At 34.8% G+C, this 19,955-nt stretch overlaps 1 protein-coding gene across 1 annotated transcript in view; it reads right to left on the minus strand.

Moving 5' to 3' along the window:
* The window catches only part of LOC111479314, a 68,077-nt gene that overhangs the window by 41,413 nt on the left and 6,709 nt on the right, over positions 1-19,955 (minus strand). The window contains exons 6-22 of the mRNA XM_023123874.1: positions 19,544-19,594; positions 17,426-17,529; positions 17,130-17,247; positions 13,819-13,920; positions 13,472-13,672; positions 13,021-13,178; positions 12,649-12,807; positions 10,620-10,712; positions 10,161-10,512; positions 8,303-8,416; positions 2,406-2,501; positions 2,268-2,335; positions 1,189-1,309; positions 901-1,113; positions 535-768; positions 338-447; positions 102-198 (exon numbers count right to left, since the gene is read on the minus strand). Coding sequence (XP_022979642.1) covers positions 102-198; positions 338-447; positions 535-768; positions 901-1,113; positions 1,189-1,309; positions 2,268-2,335; positions 2,406-2,501; positions 8,303-8,416; positions 10,161-10,512; positions 10,620-10,712; positions 12,649-12,807; positions 13,021-13,178; positions 13,472-13,672; positions 13,819-13,920; positions 17,130-17,247; positions 17,426-17,529; positions 19,544-19,594 — 2,391 coding nt within the window. The remainder of the gene's footprint in view (positions 1-101; positions 199-337; positions 448-534; positions 769-900; positions 1,114-1,188; positions 1,310-2,267; positions 2,336-2,405; positions 2,502-8,302; positions 8,417-10,160; positions 10,513-10,619; positions 10,713-12,648; positions 12,808-13,020; positions 13,179-13,471; positions 13,673-13,818; positions 13,921-17,129; positions 17,248-17,425; positions 17,530-19,543; positions 19,595-19,955) is intronic.

Raw genomic sequence — 19,955 nt, forward strand, 5'->3', positions numbered from 1 at the left:
AAAAAAAAAAAAAAAAAAAAAAAAAAAAAAAAAAAAAAAAAAAAAAAAAAAAAAAAAAAAAAAAAGAATAGCCCATAACACCTCAAACCAATTAAACATACCTTCTGAATGTCCATGCCTCTAGAACTCAGCGCAATACAAAACAACGATCCACCCACACTACTTGATGGAACTTCATGAACTTGCTTACCAGCCACACTGTAATAACACAAATGTAATATAAAATAATAATAAGTAAATAATACTCAAAAAAGTTTAATTAGAACCTAGTTAACATTCAAAAATGAAAACCAAAGAGCCAACAAAACAAATAAACAGGTGGAACCCAAAGAAAAACCTCAAATGGCGTTGGTAAATCTGGGACTTTCCCGACTCTAAAACGTAAATATACAAGCCTGAGAGAACAAGATAACATGGCTTCCACTGAGCCACAGAATTTCCTATACCCTGAAACAAATATTATTTAACAATTATGGATGGCTATGATATAAAAAGGTGCAAGATAATCTTTTTTTCTCTCAATTAAAGCCATACCCTCCACACTAGGATTCTTGCATCAGCAGTGAGATCCACAGGACCCCACGGAGAAAGCACAGGTTGTAAATTACCCCTTGTATTCGAGTGTTGACCATAAGTCTCCATTTTACTATAGATAGTGTTTAATAGTTCCATGATTTTGCAGTATCTTGATGGTGAGAAGTGAATGCCAAGGTTCGGCACTTGAATAGAGATTCGTGTAGATGGGTGACTTGGGTGAGGTACCTTTATCTTGAACCAAGAAAACAAAAAGGAATTACAAGATCACAGATTAAAACCTATATATTCTTTAACCAAAAAGGAAGTCAGTGTGAAGTGTCAAAATCCATAAAAGAAAATGGGAGAATCCTCATAAACAGTTACCTGATCTACTACTACTGCCATTCCAAACTGATCAAGAAGAGGATAAACGTTGTGAGCTTCCTCCTTTGCTAAAGGGGAAACAATGGGTTGATTACTATAATCTGAGCATTTCTCACATTCAGGACTACAATCCCTGAACAATGCAGCAATATCTCTTCCAGCTATAAAAAATCGAGAATATAAGCTATGTCTTCGTTCATCAGACTGGGAACCCTGTGATGAAATAACATAAACAAAGGAAGAAACTAGAAAGAAAAAAAATCAGTACGTCATAGTAAACAAATATACCATGGTTCGCAGCATAAAATGACCAAAATCCAAAAGAAAATGACTATCATATTTGGAAGAGACGCCAGATCTGATAGGAACTCTAACTTTTGGGGCATCAAGATCAATGTCAAGAGCAAATCTGGAACACAAAATTAGAACATATATTAAAAGAGCGAGAATAAGAAATCAAAAAATTGAATTATGTTCAACAAGCCCATGGAAACAAGGGAATACTGAAAAAGGAAATCTTCAAGATTTCACAGATGATGGGAATGCTAGAGGTAATCAAAACCTTCAACAAATTCAAGAAAAAAATCTAGCACCTACAAGAAGAAATGATGTTCCGCTTGGGAGATCACATCCTGACATCCAAATGCCTGGTGATTAAAGACTGGAATTCCACCAACTTTTGGCAACATGGCAGAACAAAAGCACAACCTCATTAAAGAGCTCCAACAAATTGATGAACGGGAAGAAAATGGCTCCCTTGACTCACTATCTTTACAAAGAAGGATAGTTATCCAATCCAAAAAAAAAAAATTTTTCTTTTTTTTTTTTTTTTTTTGCCTCAAAGGAAAATCTTTTTTGACACAGCATTGCAAGTCAAAGTGATTGGTTGAAAGTGACGAAAACTCAGAATTGTGGCATCAGAAGAAAAAAAAAGTCATTGAAATTCTTTCTACAACAGGGGACAGTCTCATATATGTCAAGAGTACTGAATCTGAATTTGTGGCCTTCTATGATAACTTGTTCACAAAAAAAAAAGGGAAATCACTTTTTCCCCAACAATGATGATTCGAGCTCAATTTCTGTTGAACAAATGGATTCTCTTGAGGTCCCATTTACTGAGGAAGAAATTCTAAGAGCAGCTAATGATTTGAAGAAAGTTCTGCCTTACACAATTTCTTAATTAGTTGTTGTGGCAGGTCGACAAACCTTGATGTCTCTTTATTTGCAAAGGTTTATGTTTCCTATCTTCTTCTGTTTTTTTTTTTTTTTTTTTTTGCTACAATTATTAGTTTNTTAATTGATACAACACCCAAAGATTAAGGGTCCATATTGATTTTTTACCAAATAAAAAAAGCAAATTGAGCTACCTGCTTTGTTCCTCTAATGCAATTTGAAATTGCTCTTGAGCTCTACGAGTCACTTTCTCAAATTTTACCTGCATTTTGATTCAAGAACTATAAGTTTAGTTCAAAAAATGATGGTGGAAAGTTATTAGACAATATCACCTGCAAAGCTGCTGCAGTTTCCAATGCAACAGTCGGGCTAACTTCATTACTCCTTCGCAAAAACTCTAAAAAACGATCACAACTGTCCATCAAAATCTACACACAAAGAATAAAATTTTATGTAAATCTAAAGCACGTGGATATAAAAGAAACCTACTATTTATTCTTTTACAGTTTACCCAGCTCAACCCCTATTCCGGGTGAGGGCTATTGTATAAACAAGAAGAAAAAGGGAGTTAAGAAAAAAAGCTCAACAGTTCAAGCAAATGGAAATCTATACAGAAAAGGTAAAATAGAAAACAAGAATACTGTTTCATTGATGAATAAAAATACAAAAGACAAAAACCCATATCACTTATGAGGAAGGCCAAATCCTTCATTTGGTCTACTATCTTCAAGTAAATTTCATGATTCAGTCTTCTGTAGTGCACGTTTTATTGAAAACACCGGCTGTAAAGTGCATTATGAGTATATTATCTTCAATTATATATACAGCTTACAGTTTCAAAAAAAAAAAAAAAAAAAATCCAACAAACGATTAAGGGAAGAAGATAAATCATTGAGCATCCTATTGTTTCTTTCACATCAAAGGTACAACAGAAAAGCCCTGATGATCGCTTCCCATGGAAATTTCTTAGACTGTTTGAAAGGATGACCCACCAATATGTGAAAGAAAATCTTTGGTGTTGTCCGGCTTGGCTAATGAAAATCAAATGCCTCCAGTATTAAATCCAGAGTCTTTGGGAAGGTTTGCAGAGAACAAATAGGTGAATTTGAGATTCAGAGGCTTCTTGACCTAATATTCCAACCAGTTGATAATGAATGAAAGGCATCCCATTATGCAATCTTCCCTGTATTCAAACCACAATGACTGAGCTCCCACATAAAGGCTTTGGTTTTCATGGTATAAGGCCCCCTCCAAATAGTCTCAAATAGAGATTTTTTTTTCTTTTACCTCAGCGTTAATCACACCATCCATTGGAGATTTTCCAGAAAATGTTTGAGAGGGATTTAAATGCGAAAGCCAATTATCCAGACCTTGCTTGAAATTCACTGAGGGTATAAGATAGAATAGTGAGGCCCATTCCAGTATTTCATCGTCCGTCAGATTTCGTCTTAAGTTGAGCTCCCAGATTGAGGAGTAAGTGATTATTGTGCCAGAAAATGTTTCATTAGTCACTCCTCACGTTCACCCAATTGTAGCTGGGATTAATGTGCATGATCTGCATAAGAATGAGGAATTTTTTGTGCCGAATGATATTTCATTAAATGCTACAGTTGCACAAAAGAAAGTGACTTTAAATGCTTTACAGAATTTGGAATTACCGATTTGAATTGTCCCATCTACTTCTTTAATTTCTCCTATAGAAGCCGTGAATTCAGCAAGGATTTAATTATCAATGGCCTGCAAGAACGTTGGCATTTTTTGCACCCTAATTACTGTGCTTTCGCAGAAAGTCTTGGTATCTCTTAGTTCCAATCTTGCCTCTTGAATCCAATTTTTCTATTGATAATTTGGCTATTAGTGATTCTGATTCAATAAAAGAGGCACCTTCTTTTCCAAAATTTGCTCCAGAGTCCTTTGAAAATTCAAGTCCACTAGAGTATCAAAAAGGTGCTAAGATGATTTAATGAAAGCTTATCCCCTTCTTGCACACCAAAAAAGGAATTGAGACTTCATTTCATTCAAGAGGTCAGATCTTGTAATTCTGATACCATTGAAGAGTCACACTCTCGTCTATCGGTAAGAACAGTGCTGCATTCGTGTAGATTTCAACGCGATTCAATGGACTCGTGAACAATTTTGTGTCGGAAGACAAACTCGATTGAAGAGCTCAGCTTAATGGAATGGTATTTGTCTAATGGCAAGTTCACGTGGTCAAAATCGGGTGACGATTCTTTGCAATCTCCTTTTAATAGGCTCTTTGTTTCTAAAAATTTGGATGTGATGTTTGATAACTCAGGAGTTTCTAAACAGGCTCATATATTTTCTGTTCACTCTTCTTTACTCCTCGATGCTGGAAATTTTGTATGGGGCCCTCTCCTTTTTGTTTCTACAACGGTTGGTTAAGTATAGCATAAGCCCTCTTTCCTTATGAATAGCATCCAAAAAATCTCAACCCCCTTTCTCAAAAGCCTTCTCTAGATCCAGCCAACTTGACGACTAATCCTTTCCTTTCCTTTCCTTCTGTGACAAAACTGATAATTAACTATCTCATTTGCTCAATGAAGCATCCAAGATTTGTTTATCCACAACAAAGGCCATTTGGTTCTCCGTAGTAGTATCAATAGTATACGGAAAAAGACATGCTTGGGTGGATGTAGACCTGTATACGGAAAAAGACATGCTTGGGTGGATGTAGACCTCTGGCTAAGAAAATAGGAGAATATAATATGGCGAACAAAACCAGGCACCATTTTCAAAAAAGAAAGACAAAAGATACATATATGACAGCAATACATTTCCAAAAGACACAGTTTTGGAATTAGATGGTGCAGAATTGCATAGCCGCTTGGAAGAAGATATGCTCTAAAAGAGGTAGACTTATCCTTCCCTGAGCTGTCCCTTATCAGCTAGAACAAAGCTAAATTGAATGTTCAATCACTCCTCATGGTTATCGGGGGTGATAACAACAATAATGCACTTTGGCATAAATTAATCCTAACCAAATATATGAAAATGCCCTCAACTGTATTTTCCCTTTCTAATACGAAGATGCATCATGAGCCTCTCTTTTGTACTCTTTTCTTTTTTAAGCGAACGAAACTTTTCAATGGTATTATGGACAGAGACTAATAATTAGAATATCCCAAAAAGGAAAATGAATAAAGAAATATTAAGAAAGAGGTAAGAAACGATTGCAACTAAAAATGAGCGCAAGCCAAGTAAGACGAAAAGCTAGAATCTAAAAACCCACCAAAAACTTGGAGAACACCATAAAGAAGCCATAAGACCAGCCAAACCAAAACGAAAAGAGTGAGGAGAGAATAAACGACAAGAAAATGCTTTTGAGACATTCAAACAAAAAAAAAACTGACGAGAGATTTCACCACACAAGACCATAAAATCTTTTAAAATGGCGCTAGGAGAGAATGATAACAAAACATGAGGTGGACAACACCCACTTTCGAGAACCACATAGCAAAAAAAATAATAAAAAAGCAAACCCCAAATCATTTGGGACTTTAAGGTTTCCTTATAGCTGAAAATAGCCATTAAAATTTTACTTAAAGAGATCAAGAAGGACTTGCATGCATCTGAAGACCACAAACCTCAACAACAAGAGAAGAAAACTTAGCAGGAATAAAAGGAGAAAACATTGGTAATGTTGTTGCATTAAGCTCTGCTTTGACCGACCCATTGCCTTCATTTGGAAATAGGTTATTATAAGCTTCTACAAATAAACCCTCTGCTAAAAACTCTTCGTGCTTTAATAACTCTATAAGTTGTTTGCCTTCCTCACTAATTAACTACCGATTCCTCATCAGAATCAATAGAGGATAGTTACTTCAGTAAAGGGCCCTGGAGATAGTTGCATAAGATTCCTCTGAAGTATAAGAATTAACCACTGATAACCAAGGACATTAAGAGTTTCTTTCTAGCGAGAATAATGAAGAGGGAAGGCTATTAGAAGTCTTGGATCCACCTCACCGTAGATGTAGGAGATGAAAAATATCATCATTACAAGCAAGAGAATCAGCCACATTTGGATCGGCAGCCGTAATTCCATCATGATCAATGGAAATAATGGTTTTAACGCATCCGGATATTTCAAATTGTGACGTTGATCATGCACAGGGTGCCTTTGAACCAAAATAACTACTTCAGTCAACTCATCTTCATTTGACAAAATAAATACATCGTCTTCCACTACCTTTCTAATTCCCTCAATCCACAAAATTTGAAAATTTTTCGAAAGCATGTTCGAAATTGGATCCCAATTAAACAATTGTTCCAATGTGTTTGATAACATTTACAAACCATAAAACTGTTGCAAATTTCCTCTGAATATTAGGTTGAATATAAACTAGTATTAATTAATTAGACCATGTTTTATCCACAAAATTTTGCATAATTATAATTTTATAATATCATATACATTATAATAGATATCTTAGTTTAACAAAAATGAATCAAGTTTATAACATGAAATAATATATTTATTATAGTTCTATCATTTTGAATATAATTTTGAATTTTAAAATTTCAAATTCAAAATGTAGATACACTAAACACAAAAAAATATTGTTTTCAAAATTTGCACCATTTGTATCATAGAATTCGAAAACAATTTTCAAAAACATAACCGTCATAATCTACTTGCTAAACTCAGTGAATTTGAAACCATAAAACATACCCAAGATTGCCTATCAAAATGGCCCTACTTAAGCATAAAGTAAATTGCTTGAGCTTGAAATGTCAATGGAAACTATATCACCAATCCAGAGAGAGAAATTTCTAATATTATAAACCTTAACAACAATTTCTACTCGAATGAAGCCACAAATGTTCTTTTTAATTTCAATTACAGAAGTAGAACAATCAATGAAATTAAGGGGAGATAATGTTGACCGAACCACCTAAATTTTGCCCAACAGCTTCAAAGGAGGATCGTTTCCAGTATTCCAGAGGTAAACTCCAGATGAAAGTGAATCTTATTTTACCAGTGCTCAATTTTCCAAGAGAAGATCACCAAAATGCCCCCACTTGCAATCAAAATTTAATTTTGAAAGATTTGTCAATTTTCACCCAGACCTTATCATTCATAAAATGATTAATAGAAATTTTGAACCAAAAATAATCTTCTAAGAAATTTTGAACTTCATTCCAAGAGTGAAGGGTGTAGGTCAAAGGCAATGGTGGTAGACATAGGTTGGGCAAAGGGCGGGATAAGGTTTGGAGAAGAGAGAGAAAATCAGGGTTGACAGTTCCGAGGTTGAGATGTACCTTTGACTTCACAAGAGATCCATTCAAAATAAATCTATTCAAAAGGGGACCACCCAAAATTTGCTCACAACAGTATTATGCCACAAGGGACTGGACTCCTAATGAAACCGCTGAAGCCATTTAGCCAAAAGGGCCTTCTTACAGGCTCGCACATTACCAATCCCTAATCCCCCAAGGTCCACACTTAATTAAGTGTGCCCGTTTCCGTTCCTCAACAGCCTTCTAAAAGAAGTCCCTTGTAAGCTTCCCCACCGTTTTACTCACTAACATTGGGATCAAAAAAGGATAAGAAATTGGTAAGGACACCACCCAAGATGGACTTGATAAAGGTAAGTCTACCTCCTCTCGAGGAAAAGCTAATCTTCCAAGATGACAATTTCATTCAAATCTTATTCACAACCAGATTCCAAGACGATAGGCATTTGGAGTTATGACCCTATGGAAGTCCTAAATAAGAAGGGAAAGACCTCACATCACAACTAACCATATTTGGCATTTGCTCAGCCTATCAAATCACAAATTTAACTCCAAGAGTTGGTACTTGCCCCTATAAATCTTCATCCTATAAAAAAATTTCATCCTAGAAATGGTCTCAAAGAATGATAACAAATTATTCAGGTATACAAACGATTGTTTATGATTGTTTACCGCTTGAACAAAAAACAATTGTAAATCAAAGATGAGACATGCTTTGAAACCTTCCAGGTCATTTCTTAGTGAACCCTAATGGTCTTAACAGTCATGATAGCAGCAATCAATATCATCACATTATAAAAAAAAATGGAAAGAAAGGAAAAAAAAAAAAAGTATGCACCACTTGAATACAAGGATAAACAAAATTGCAACCAGACAACAATTCTTTTGAAAACGAAGGTAACTTTGCATGGAGAAATAGTCGCAGATAGAGAATGATAAAACTGATTTTAGATGCCAAAAATTTATTAATTACCGTCACATAGCATGGAGAAATAGTCGCAGATAGTCTCCAGTCAATATTTTCCCCAACTGGCATGTGTATAAAGCTAGCAGCCAATGCATTCACCTTTTGCTCGCTAGAGACACTCTGTAAACAAATTTGACAAGGAACAAACATCTTTGATATATTAATAATAAGAAGAATGATGGAAAATAAGTAAACATAATATGTTGTGGAAACATATAATGAGCCTTCATAATAACAATTCTAACAAAAAAATACATAACAGTTCAACTGACCAAGTTCCAAAGTTCAAGTTTTATACTAGAAAAAAAAATTCATTCAAAAGAACCAAGACCAGATAGTTGATCGTTCAAGAGCCAATTGGAGACTCCAACGAATGAAACTAAAAAAAAAAAAAAAAACCCATAATCCTTCATCCCGTCCTACTTTTTCGACCATTCAAAAAATACTGTCAGTTGTGTTCAATCATGATGTTCTCATAGACTTTAGAAAAGGTATTCGAAGCCATACCAAATATCCTATTACAAATTATACGCTATGTCAAAAATTATCAAATAATTATAAAGTTCTTACATCTGGGCTAAATGACTCGTTTGTTCCAAGGAATACATGAGGCATTAGAAGATCCAAATTAGAAACTCTTAAGTTATGGAGGAGATGAATGTTCAAAAAATAAATGAAACTTGGAAAATAGTAAAATTTCCAAACGATAAATGGGTTGTAAATGAGTGTTTTCTATAAAAGGTAATGCAAATGGCAGTAGTGAGAGATACAAGGCTGGACTAGTGGCTAATGGTTTCACTCAGACATACGAGATTGATTATCAAAAAACATTTTCTCCTGTTACTAAAATTATAACTCTAGTAGAGTTATTTGTCTATTGCAATTAACTCAGACTAGCCATTATACCAATTTAGCGTGAAAAATGCATTTCTCAATGGTGATAGAGTGAGGAAGAGGTTTTTATAAGTTCACCCTTAGGTTTTGTAAAAAATAAATAAAAGACTTGATATAGTAAATTTTAAAAATTGAAGAAATCTCTTTATAGCCTTAATGCAAAAATATTGAAAATGTAATAAAATACAAGTTTCTAAGGATAGTTATTACTGGAACATGGTAAGTAGTCATAATATCACAATGGGTGCAAACAGGAACTCTAAGTCTAGACCCCAATAGCAATTTTTGTCCAAAAAAAAAAAGAAAACCTAGTTCATAGAACCATTAGATTGCATAGGAAAGCATAAATAGAAGCACTGATTCAACTCACGAGTAAATGATTTCATTTAAAAACAAAGGTAACTAAAGAATTTCCTTCCTTCTTCATAATGACAATGAACAATTGTTCCTAGAGGGCTAAAAAGTGCTTAGGAAATCTGAGAACATACTATGGATTAACGCTTCCAAATAAATCCTTCTGGCCATTTGGTAAGAAAGAAACCAAAGACTTTTGAAGATAAGTTCTTCAATTGGGTACATCGTTCTGAATATATCAAGAACAAGGCTTCTCAAGTGTTCATTGTCCAAAATTTGCTGTAAGGCTATTCTCTTAATGATATTTAAAATAATTGGGAATATTTTGTAGGATCAAATTATAGCTTTCCCTCTGTCTATCTTGCAATTACCTTTCACGCTTTACATTGATTTTCTAAAAGTCTACACTTCGTAGTCTTTGTTTTCTTGCACTCTTTCTTTGCATTTCAATCTCTAACGAAAAATTTTGTTTCTTGTTTAAATGTAAAAATTAAGCAGCTAGAAGGAAAAAAGAACCCACAGCAACATAAGAGAACAAAATGCTCTCAGATTAGATCCATCGGCAACAATGAAATAAACATTATATCGCCTTGAACCAATCAAGATGGGAACAAACCTGAGCAAGTGAACCTTCTGGAGAAGATAAACCATAAAATTTCAGTAACACATCACAGTAGATGCTGCGCTGTTTTAACTTGGTTGACACAGAAAGTTGCTCAAATCTTCCGCAAACAATCTCAGTCTGATTAATGTTAACAATTCTTGCAGCAGCCTGATTAATCGATACTGTAAACAACAGCTGTATCGTGTTCTGCGCATCCTTCCTAGAATGGGATGGTGAGTCCTCATCTTGTTGGTAACTTAGCAACTTATTAATTTCCTGCCATTCCTCTTTAGTCAATTGTTCTACACCTAAATGTGATCCCTCAGAAGCATCCCCATCAGAAGTGTCTTCAGAGTTTGCACGCCTAATATGATATGAAAACCATAATAAATGATAAGATTAAAAGAATTGTAAATTATAGCATTAGGAAATTGATCTGAACCAAATATAGGTAATAAGATTTTCACAAACCAGCTAAATGAAAACCAGCTACTCTTTCTCAGTCTTTTCTGTTCAGCTGCTTCTTTTGACTTTACAGACTCAACCTTCGCATGTGCAAGTAACCTAAACAAACAATAAGTTGCAACAGGATCAAATTAAGCTTCAGCCACAAACTTATATTGTTGATTATTTTATTATCATAAGAATCAAGTAACTGATAAGTTTACATGGGCAAGATCCCTCCCAGCTGGATATAGAGCCAAAAGTACTGGCCTGGATTCTCAGTACGGACATGGTAATGCAAGAACAATCCAATTGGATATTTCCATATTATCAAGGGTGTCTTACAACAACTTGTAGAGTAATATTGCTGTGATCTTTTAGATCCATCTTTCACCATTTAATTGTTGGATGTTCTAATCTTACAAATATTTATGTTTTTTTTTTTTTTTTGAACCAAAAATAACTTTCCTGAATTGATAAAAAGATATGATACAAAATCCCATGAACTAAAAACACGGACAAAAAATGGGTTGCATTCAAATGCACTCTTCCTATGTTTTGATTATGCAATTGTGCGTTCTCCATAGGAGGCAGAATGAGGATTTGGATCATTTGCTTCGGAAGTGCCAGTTTTCTCATAACCTTTGGAGCTACTGGCTGAGGAAGTTTTGTGCATGTTGGATTTGGAATAGAGATGGGAAGGCTCGTCTGGAGGAGGTCCTTTTCAGTTCTCCCTTCAAGGGAATTCTAAGTTTGAAAAGAAATGTGATTCGAGAAGAATAATAGAATTTTTAGAAATATAGAGAGATCAAGGAGGAAGTTTGTGAGGTGGGTAAGTTTAACGACTCATTATGAGTGTCGGTCACTAAAGTTTGTGGGCTCCATTTTTAAAATTTTCTTGTAGTCTTCCATTTTCCCCCCTCATTCATAAAATACAAATTAGAAAATCTGCCACTAGAACTAGATAAAGAGAAAAGGTGACGGTGAGTCACTGTTCCTAAGACCTTTTAAAGGGTTGATCTTCCCAATGGCCTCCGATTAATGATAATTGAGTGATTTATATGGGAGATACAGCCATATATTCACTTCCTCCAAAGAACACTAAAGCCGTTGGCTTTAAGAATGGGATCAAGTATTGGGCTTGCACCTCAGATAATTGTGCCCTAGTGCTGTATCCATTGAAGGGAAGCAGTCAAGGGCCTCGACCATCTCTTGTAGTCCTATAAGTATGCTAGATCAATGTGGAGTGACCTCTTCAGGACTTTTTCTGTCCAATTGACCTGGCAGCAGAGCCATGTTGGAGGGGTTTCTTCTCCATCCACTCCTCCAAGAGAAGGGTCGTCTGATGTGGCTAGCTTGTCTTGGTGCGATTGTGTAGGGTTTTTGTTTGTAAAAAACTTTCGTAATTATCCTCAAAGTCTTTATTTGCTTGATTGGAGCCCCTTCTTAGGCTAATCAGGCTTTTCTTAAGTTTTTTTTTATATACTCTCATTGTATTCTTTTATTTTGTCTATCTGAACATTGGGCTTTTAATATATATAAAAAAGATAAAAAAAAATGTCATCAAGGAATTTTCATTCTTTTTTTTTCTACAAGAAACAAACTTTATTCATCATTGGAATCAAGGAATTCCCAATCCAATTTGTTGAAAGCTTTTTATAAATCAAGCTTGAAGACCAAACCTTCCTTTGTATTGGTACAATCTCGCATGCAAGGGAGAGGGAAACTGATGTACAAGAGTTTGATGGCAGTTCTTTGTATTCATCTTAGTTTTGTAAATTGTTGGGTACTTGGTAATTCCTCTCTAAATTTGGGCTAACCTCATGTATTAGCATACTCCACTGAGTCATAATAAAATATTTGGATAGAAGTTCTCGGAAAGTTCTCTTTGTTGTTCTTTAGACTACGCCAGATTCTATATTTACTTCAACAGTCAAGAAAGCAAGAACACTTTGAATAAATTATTGAACAAACATTCAATGTTAGCAACGAGATCAATGCAAACGAACACTCAGAAGAGTCAGACATATCAATAACGAGAAAACAATTTACCTACCTCCATAAAAGAATCACTTTGGAATCAAGGTCCTTCTCAATTTCTCTAATCTCTGCATTACTAGTATTTGACAGTCGTTGCAATGAACCAGCATATAGCTTAATATAGCGTCTACGAAGTTGACAAAGTTGCCGTATTTGCTCCCAAGAAAACCGGTAACTTATTCAGAAGCAATAAAAAGTGTGAGTATCAGTAAAAGGCATAAGATTTAACAAGAATATGAAGTTTGTAGGGTTCATTAACAACCAATGGATTGAATCATGCAATCATTCAGCTTATTCCTTATTACTTGGGGCGGGGGATCAGAGTTGAAAATATAAGTTCTTTCATACAAAGCAAAGAGATTTGAATGTGAACCATATAATACATTACCACATTTTATTCTGCCGCAGGCCTGCTTGAACAGCATAGTGCCACCACAGCTTAGGAGCGACCAAAACAGGAACCATCGGCCTCAAATGGGAAACTTCAACATATGTCTTGTACCTTGAAAGAACTTCCAAAAGCTTTATCCAATCGTGATATTGAGCCTATCAATAAATTAGTTAATGTTAAAATTATTTCTTTGCAGAAAATTCTGTACATTATTGTTAACATTCTTATTTGGAAGGCAAAGAAACAAAATGAAAAGGAGGTACATACGTCAAAGATATGGAAGCAAGGCAAATCATTCTAGCTACCCTACAAATTTTTTGTTTTGACCAAAAACAATGAAAAACAATAAAATGAAGAAAACACCATAAAGAAAAAGAAACGGAGGTAAAATTCCATACACATGAAACATATTAGAACAAAATTAACCAAGGAAGAAAAGATCCAATACCTCCGTTATTGTCAAAGACACATCACCCAGAACTAAGGAAGCCTTTTCATATGGAATCTCAGGATCATCTCTTTCTAGATTTCCAAGGCGATGATATTTTAAGATTCCATTAATGGGCGAAACCAAGTAATTTCGATTCATAGCCCATTTATGCCCTAATCCATGGTCAGCAGTCGGTTCATTTATACCATCTTCAAATATCTGTTAACACTCAGAGAAAATTTTTCTTAAAAAACAATAATGATATTGCTCACCCTGACCAAACAAAACGTCAGGCTTGCAGCAGAAACTAACTTAAGACTGTAAGTCTGACTAGATCACATAGTCATCAAAACTAAAGAACAAACCTCAATCCAATCCTTTGGAGTAAGATCCTCCCATTTCTTGTCCAAACTCCATGGCAAGGTATTTGAATCATGATACATGGCAAGTCTATCAAGTTGCACCAACTGTAATCAAAGAGCATGTACCTTAGAAAAATAATTACAGTTGCAGCAAAAAGCCAATTAAATACTTCAGAAAGAAATGTGCAAAGCCTCAAAAATCCGGCTATAAGGTTTGCTCTTTCTCAAAGAAGAGCCTACAATTTATTAAAGAGTCTATCAACCCTACAAGCCTTGGTATCATGAAGAATAACAATAGTGGAATTATAGTGGAGGATGAATCCCCTGATCAAGGCACATTTCCGCCAAGAACCAAGCCCACTAACATTCCAAGAAATAATGATCATTCGTTGACTAGTAACCCACAAGCCAAAGTAGTGGAGGCTGCTTTATCAATTCTCTCAAACCCCTGTTTATTCTAGCAAACCCCTGTTTGATTTCTTGGATGATTTTCTCTTCTTCATTTAGGTGGAATGGACACATGATGCAAAGCCCATTTTCCCTTGGGAAAAAAAAAGGCCGAAACTAATCAAGATAAATGGGAAGGATTGTTTTAAGGATAACGATTATTAAGGAAGGTTGCTGCTTCGAAAATCATGAAGCCTTTTGGACTTTTGAGGAAGGAAAAATAAGAAAATGACTTCGTAACTATGTTGAGAAACTTGAGAAAAAGTAGGGAGGTTCTTCCAAATCTGTTGATATAAATTTTTCTATGTACTTCTCAAGAGTGGCGGAGAAAGTATCATTTATCTCTTGTTGGTATTGGAGGAGAATGTTTAACTTCTTTTCAAGATATTCTATTCTACAAAGAAAAATTTGATGACGAGTCACTTGTAGCTCTCCTGAGGTTGTGCAATCCAAGTCTGAAATTTTATCCAGCTCTTCAATGAAAATGGCCTAAATTATCCTTGAAAAAAGCAACACCTTAAAAGCTTTAAACATAATGCTTCAACCCAAATTGATATAAATCAAGGCAAAGATGTGAAGAAAATATTGTCAAAATTATCACAAGATGTTGCAATTCATGCCACATTAAAGAACTTCATTTATTCTTGGATGGATATAAATTTTGGGTGGATGATAATCTAAAATTATGGTGTTTCTTTAATGTATTTTAAGGATTTTATTTACTTTAAGGTTACATTTACATATTGGCTAGTTAGGGACATAAAGTATGAGGGTTACAACTCTTGAAATACCTCACGGAAGATCAAGGGTTTTCATTTTGAGGATATATAAAGCTATGTATGTTGTCTATGTAAAGGAGACTTGGAAATGTAGTCAAAAGAGCATTTGCATTTTCATTTAGCCAATTGTCATGTTTCTTTGGAATTCTATATAGTTTAAATGCATGTTAAGAATTATTCAAGCTTGACATGATCGATTTTGCTTGTGGAGTGATTCGAATCTCAAATAAGTGTTCTTGTTTTGAGATATTTGATCAACAAGGTAATTTGGGTCTTACTTTTCCTTGGGGTGAAATCAAATTGATAGGGGGGTTTTCGCATTTGTGAACTAGGGTTTGCATATCCTATGAGGGTTCTTAGATTCAACTAGTCTAATGCAACTTTGAACAAAAAGACTATTCAAGAAACGACTCCATAAAAGTTTCAACTTCATGCTCAATGTTGAAAACCAAAACCATCCTGAAATTTGGTATGCCAGGAGAAATCCAAAGCTGAATTTGAATTTAATGTTGTCATAATACTTCATAAGGGCAGTCTAGAACAATGAAAGGAAAACTAAATAATAACGAGATTAAAATTTCTCACACATAAACAACGATGAAGGGCAAAACATCATGGGACATGAACACCAAATCAAACTTAATGCTATCATAATGCTTCACAATCACTGAATCATACAAATTAAGGAAGCACTTCAGAATGCGAGAAAACCGGTGTAAATAGAAAGCAAACTTAAAAGGACGACTCAATAGATGTGGAAAGAGCAGGAATTGAAGTGAGAAGTTTTTCCTTAAAGAAAATGGACATGTCTCACACATAAACAACGATGAAGGGCAAAACATCATGGGACATGAACACCAAATCAAACTTAATGCTATCATAATGCTTCACAATCACTGAATCATACAAATTAAGGAAGCACTTCAGAATGCGAGAAAACCGGTGTAAATAGAAAGCAAACTTAAAAGGACGACTCAATAGATGTGGAAAGAGCAGGAATTGAAGTGAGAAGTTTTTCCTTAAAGAAAATGGACATGTGACTCAATAGATGTGGAAAGAGCAGGAATTGAAGTGAGAAGTTTTTCCTTAAAGAAAATGGACATGTCTCACACATAAACAACGATGAAGGGCAAAACATCATGGGACATGAACACCAAATCAAACTTAATGCTATCATAATGCTTCACAATCACTGAATCATACAAATTAAGGAAGCACTTCAGAATGCGAGTTAATGCTATCATAATGCTTCACAATCACTGAATCATACAAATTAAGGAAGCACTTCAGAATGCGAGAAAACCGGTGTAAATAGAAAGCAAACTTAAAAGGACGACTCAATAGATGTGGAAAGAGCAGGAATTGAAGTGAGAAGTTTTTCCTTAAAGAAAATGGACATGTGACTCAATAGATGTGGAAAGAGCAGGAATTGAAGTGAGAAGTTTTTCCTTAAAGAAAATGGACATGTGGTTTCTTCCTATTGTATTCTCCTTAAATGAACGCCAAACTGTGAAACTTCTCGTTCTTTCTTTCTTTCTATTTCCCAATAAGAAAGAAACAAAAGCACGTTTCATTAAGATTGCTGGAAAAGTACAAAAATACCAGGAGTTCAATGAAGGTTCTCTAATTGGTGAATATTTGTAAAAGTATAATTCCATCAGGATTGTGCTTTCTTGGCCTACAGAGCCATACGATATAAAATACTATCCCAAAATCATTGAATAGAGGTCTCCTCATCGGTAAAGATCTCTGGTTGCGCTCGAGCTATATGACCTAGCAAATCGCAACCATGGCTAAGAGCCAAAGGTTTTTTTCTGAGTCAAAAAAAAGTCTGATTATCGAATAGGTTGAAGAAAGAGAGCTTATTGAATGATGTCAGACCCAATCCATTTTGACTCTGAAGAAGCTCACCCAAAGGCTATCAGCACACAGACGCATGAGAAAAAGATTGTCACATGTATGTTTATAAAGGATGCACGAATAAAAAGAAAATTAGTGTATTTTGAATTAACACGTGCATACAAGATTGACCTGACTATCATGTGCAACAAACAAAACATTAGCTTCATGATAAGAGGTGAGGCTAACCTTGCGTAGTTTATCAAGAGCACCACTTGCATCAAAAGTTTCATTCCCCTGCTCATCCATGGTAACTGCAGCAAGTTTGGCTAAAGTAACACCCGTGCAGAATGGATACCCAGGATTGCTGCAGATCAAAGTTATTAAAAAGATAATTCAAAAATAGCAATCCTCGCATCAAAGCATGAAGTAAAAATATAAAAAAATAAAAAATAAAAAATCTCCACTACTGTGCAGAAATATTAAAATGTATATCAGACGGGTCAAGACCAGGCACAAGTTTATCAGAAATGGCACCAACCAACCTTACAGAATCTTCATATCTGATATGTACATTGCTAATTGAAATCTTCAGGTTTCCAATTATCGTAGAAATTAGAGAACCAAGCCATGAATTTCCACTAGGTGGCTGCAAGACAAAACAGTAATAAACTGAATCATGGTAAACATTATAGGACAGTGAAGACACAACTCCATTTAATAACTTATAAAGTGCCATAACATTTCAATGCTTTCCTATGTATAGAACCATTCCATGGCACTATACATGAATATCTCTGCGCAAGAGAGACCCCTTGGCAGCAGAAGACACAGGAAAAAGCTTGGTGAGCACACATAAACCGGACAGACACTCGAGGGAAAGTCACACAAAATGATGATTCTAAAACAACTCGCAATTGTTTCATGCATCATTCTTTAAAGGTACAAGCAGCATAGCCAAAAAAGTGCATAAAATGAAAGTTTTCTTCTGACCAACTGGAGCTAAATGCGCATACTCAATGACAGAAGTTTGTGCTGAATATGAAGGTAAAATTGGAAATGGATTGAATAATTCTTCTTTCTTACTTTACAAAATTACAAAATTACAAACGTTTATCTTAAATAGGAGAAAGACCTAAAACATAAAAGAAAAACATCCTACCATAATAATCACATTCTAATTGCAGCTAAACAATAAAACAAAAATTAAAGAATAAACCAACACTCCCTGCAAGTTGGTATAAACCAACACTCCATGAAAGTTGGTATAAGCCATTGTCAACTTGTCAAGCAATCTTTTCCTGTGTAAAATGTTATCAACCTCGACATGTTTTTTCCTATTATGAAGGATTGGGTTGTGAGCTATGGAAATGGCAGTCTTATGTCACAATAAGCATGCATAGGCATCACACCTTAAATGAATTTCAATTCTTCCAATAGTCTTTTTATTAATATAATCTCACAAATGTCATGGGCTAAAGCTTCAGTGTCATTTCTAGCTACCACTTTCTCTTTATCAAGCACACAGAATCAAGGGGAGTTACAATTCTTCTGGTGTACGTAGATAAGATCATTGAGACTAGAGATAATGAAGAAGAAAATATTGAACTTGGGAGGAAATTTATCGAAGAATTTGGGAGGCACAATACTTTCTCCACATTAAACTATTGTACTCAGCTCGGGGAATCTTCATCTCACAACAAAACTAAATGATGGATTTATTGATAGAAACTGAAAAACTCGGATTTAAACCTACACCAATGCCAATGGATCCACATCAGAAATTGAGAGTCAAAAGTAAACCCTACAGTGAACAAAAAGATGTTGTACCAAAAGCTGATGGGAAGGCTTATATATCTAGTTCACAGTAAACCAAACATAGCATACTTGGTGAGTGCCATTAACTAACTTACAAATAACCAATGGGAGTCTCACCTGCACCATGTAGAGTGTTACACTACCTGAAAACAAAAAGTTTAGAAAAAAAAAAATTTGTTCAAACGGAACAATTCTTTTGCATTAAAAGCTTAAACCAATGCTACGTCGGATCAATAATGGATAGAAGATCTACTATGGAGTATTTCACTTTCTTCGGAGGAAATATAGAGACACTGGAGAAGTAAAAAAAATAAAATGTGGTGGCGAGATCATCTGCTGAATCAGAATTTTGAGTTATTGTCAAGGACTATGTAATAAAATTGTACTATGACAACAAATCGACCATCAACATTGCTTAAATCCTATCCACCATGATAGGACAAAATATATTGAAAACGATCAACATTTTGTTAAAGAAAAGTTAGAGAAAGGAATAATATGGATCAGTTATGTGTTGTTACGACTTCAACTAGTAGATGTGCTAACAAAAGGACTTCATAGCTAATTGTTTCATGAGTTAGTATTTAAATTGGGAAGGAACGATATATATATTTCACAGCTTGAGGGATGGAATAATCTTCATTTGAGGAGTATGCCTATTTCCTAATTTCTATTGTTTCCTTTTCTGTGTTGTTTCCTTCTCATAATATGAACAATAAGAAAATGCAACAATAACAACCACATTCTAATTACAGCTACTTTAATAAAAATAATATTAAAGCATTAATCAACACTTCGTTCCACTAAATCAACCATGGAAAACGAATATTGAGTTTTAACCATACATTTCCTAGCTTTGACCTTGAGATGGCTTCAAGAGTTGCAGATTCTGCTTCCTGCATGCAGTAAAAAAAAGATCAAACCAAGCACCTTGTTAACAGGTAAACAATTATTTATGGGGGGAAGTAATTATTTATGGGGGGAAATCATTGAAGAGAAGAAATTTGCATGCAAAACCGAGAAGTTAGAGAAAAAAATCTCAATCTGTTCCCGAAACTTTCTATTAGGAGAAACAACTAAACTTCCTAATTTCCTTCTCCCTTAAACATATTCTAGTGGCATCCAAGAATGATACTACCAATACCAACCATTATACACCAACTTGTTTCATTAAGGATCGAATCACAGGAACTAGAAAATTGAAAACGCAAGCTAATCCATGCATCACCCTTTATGGTTTGAAAAAAAACTTTAATT

This window comes from Cucurbita maxima, unplaced genomic scaffold (assembly GCF_002738345.1).
Source record: "Cucurbita maxima cultivar Rimu unplaced genomic scaffold, Cmax_1.0 Cma_Scf00005, whole genome shotgun sequence".
In the NCBI taxonomy this organism is placed as follows: domain Eukaryota; kingdom Viridiplantae; phylum Streptophyta; class Magnoliopsida; order Cucurbitales; family Cucurbitaceae; genus Cucurbita; species Cucurbita maxima.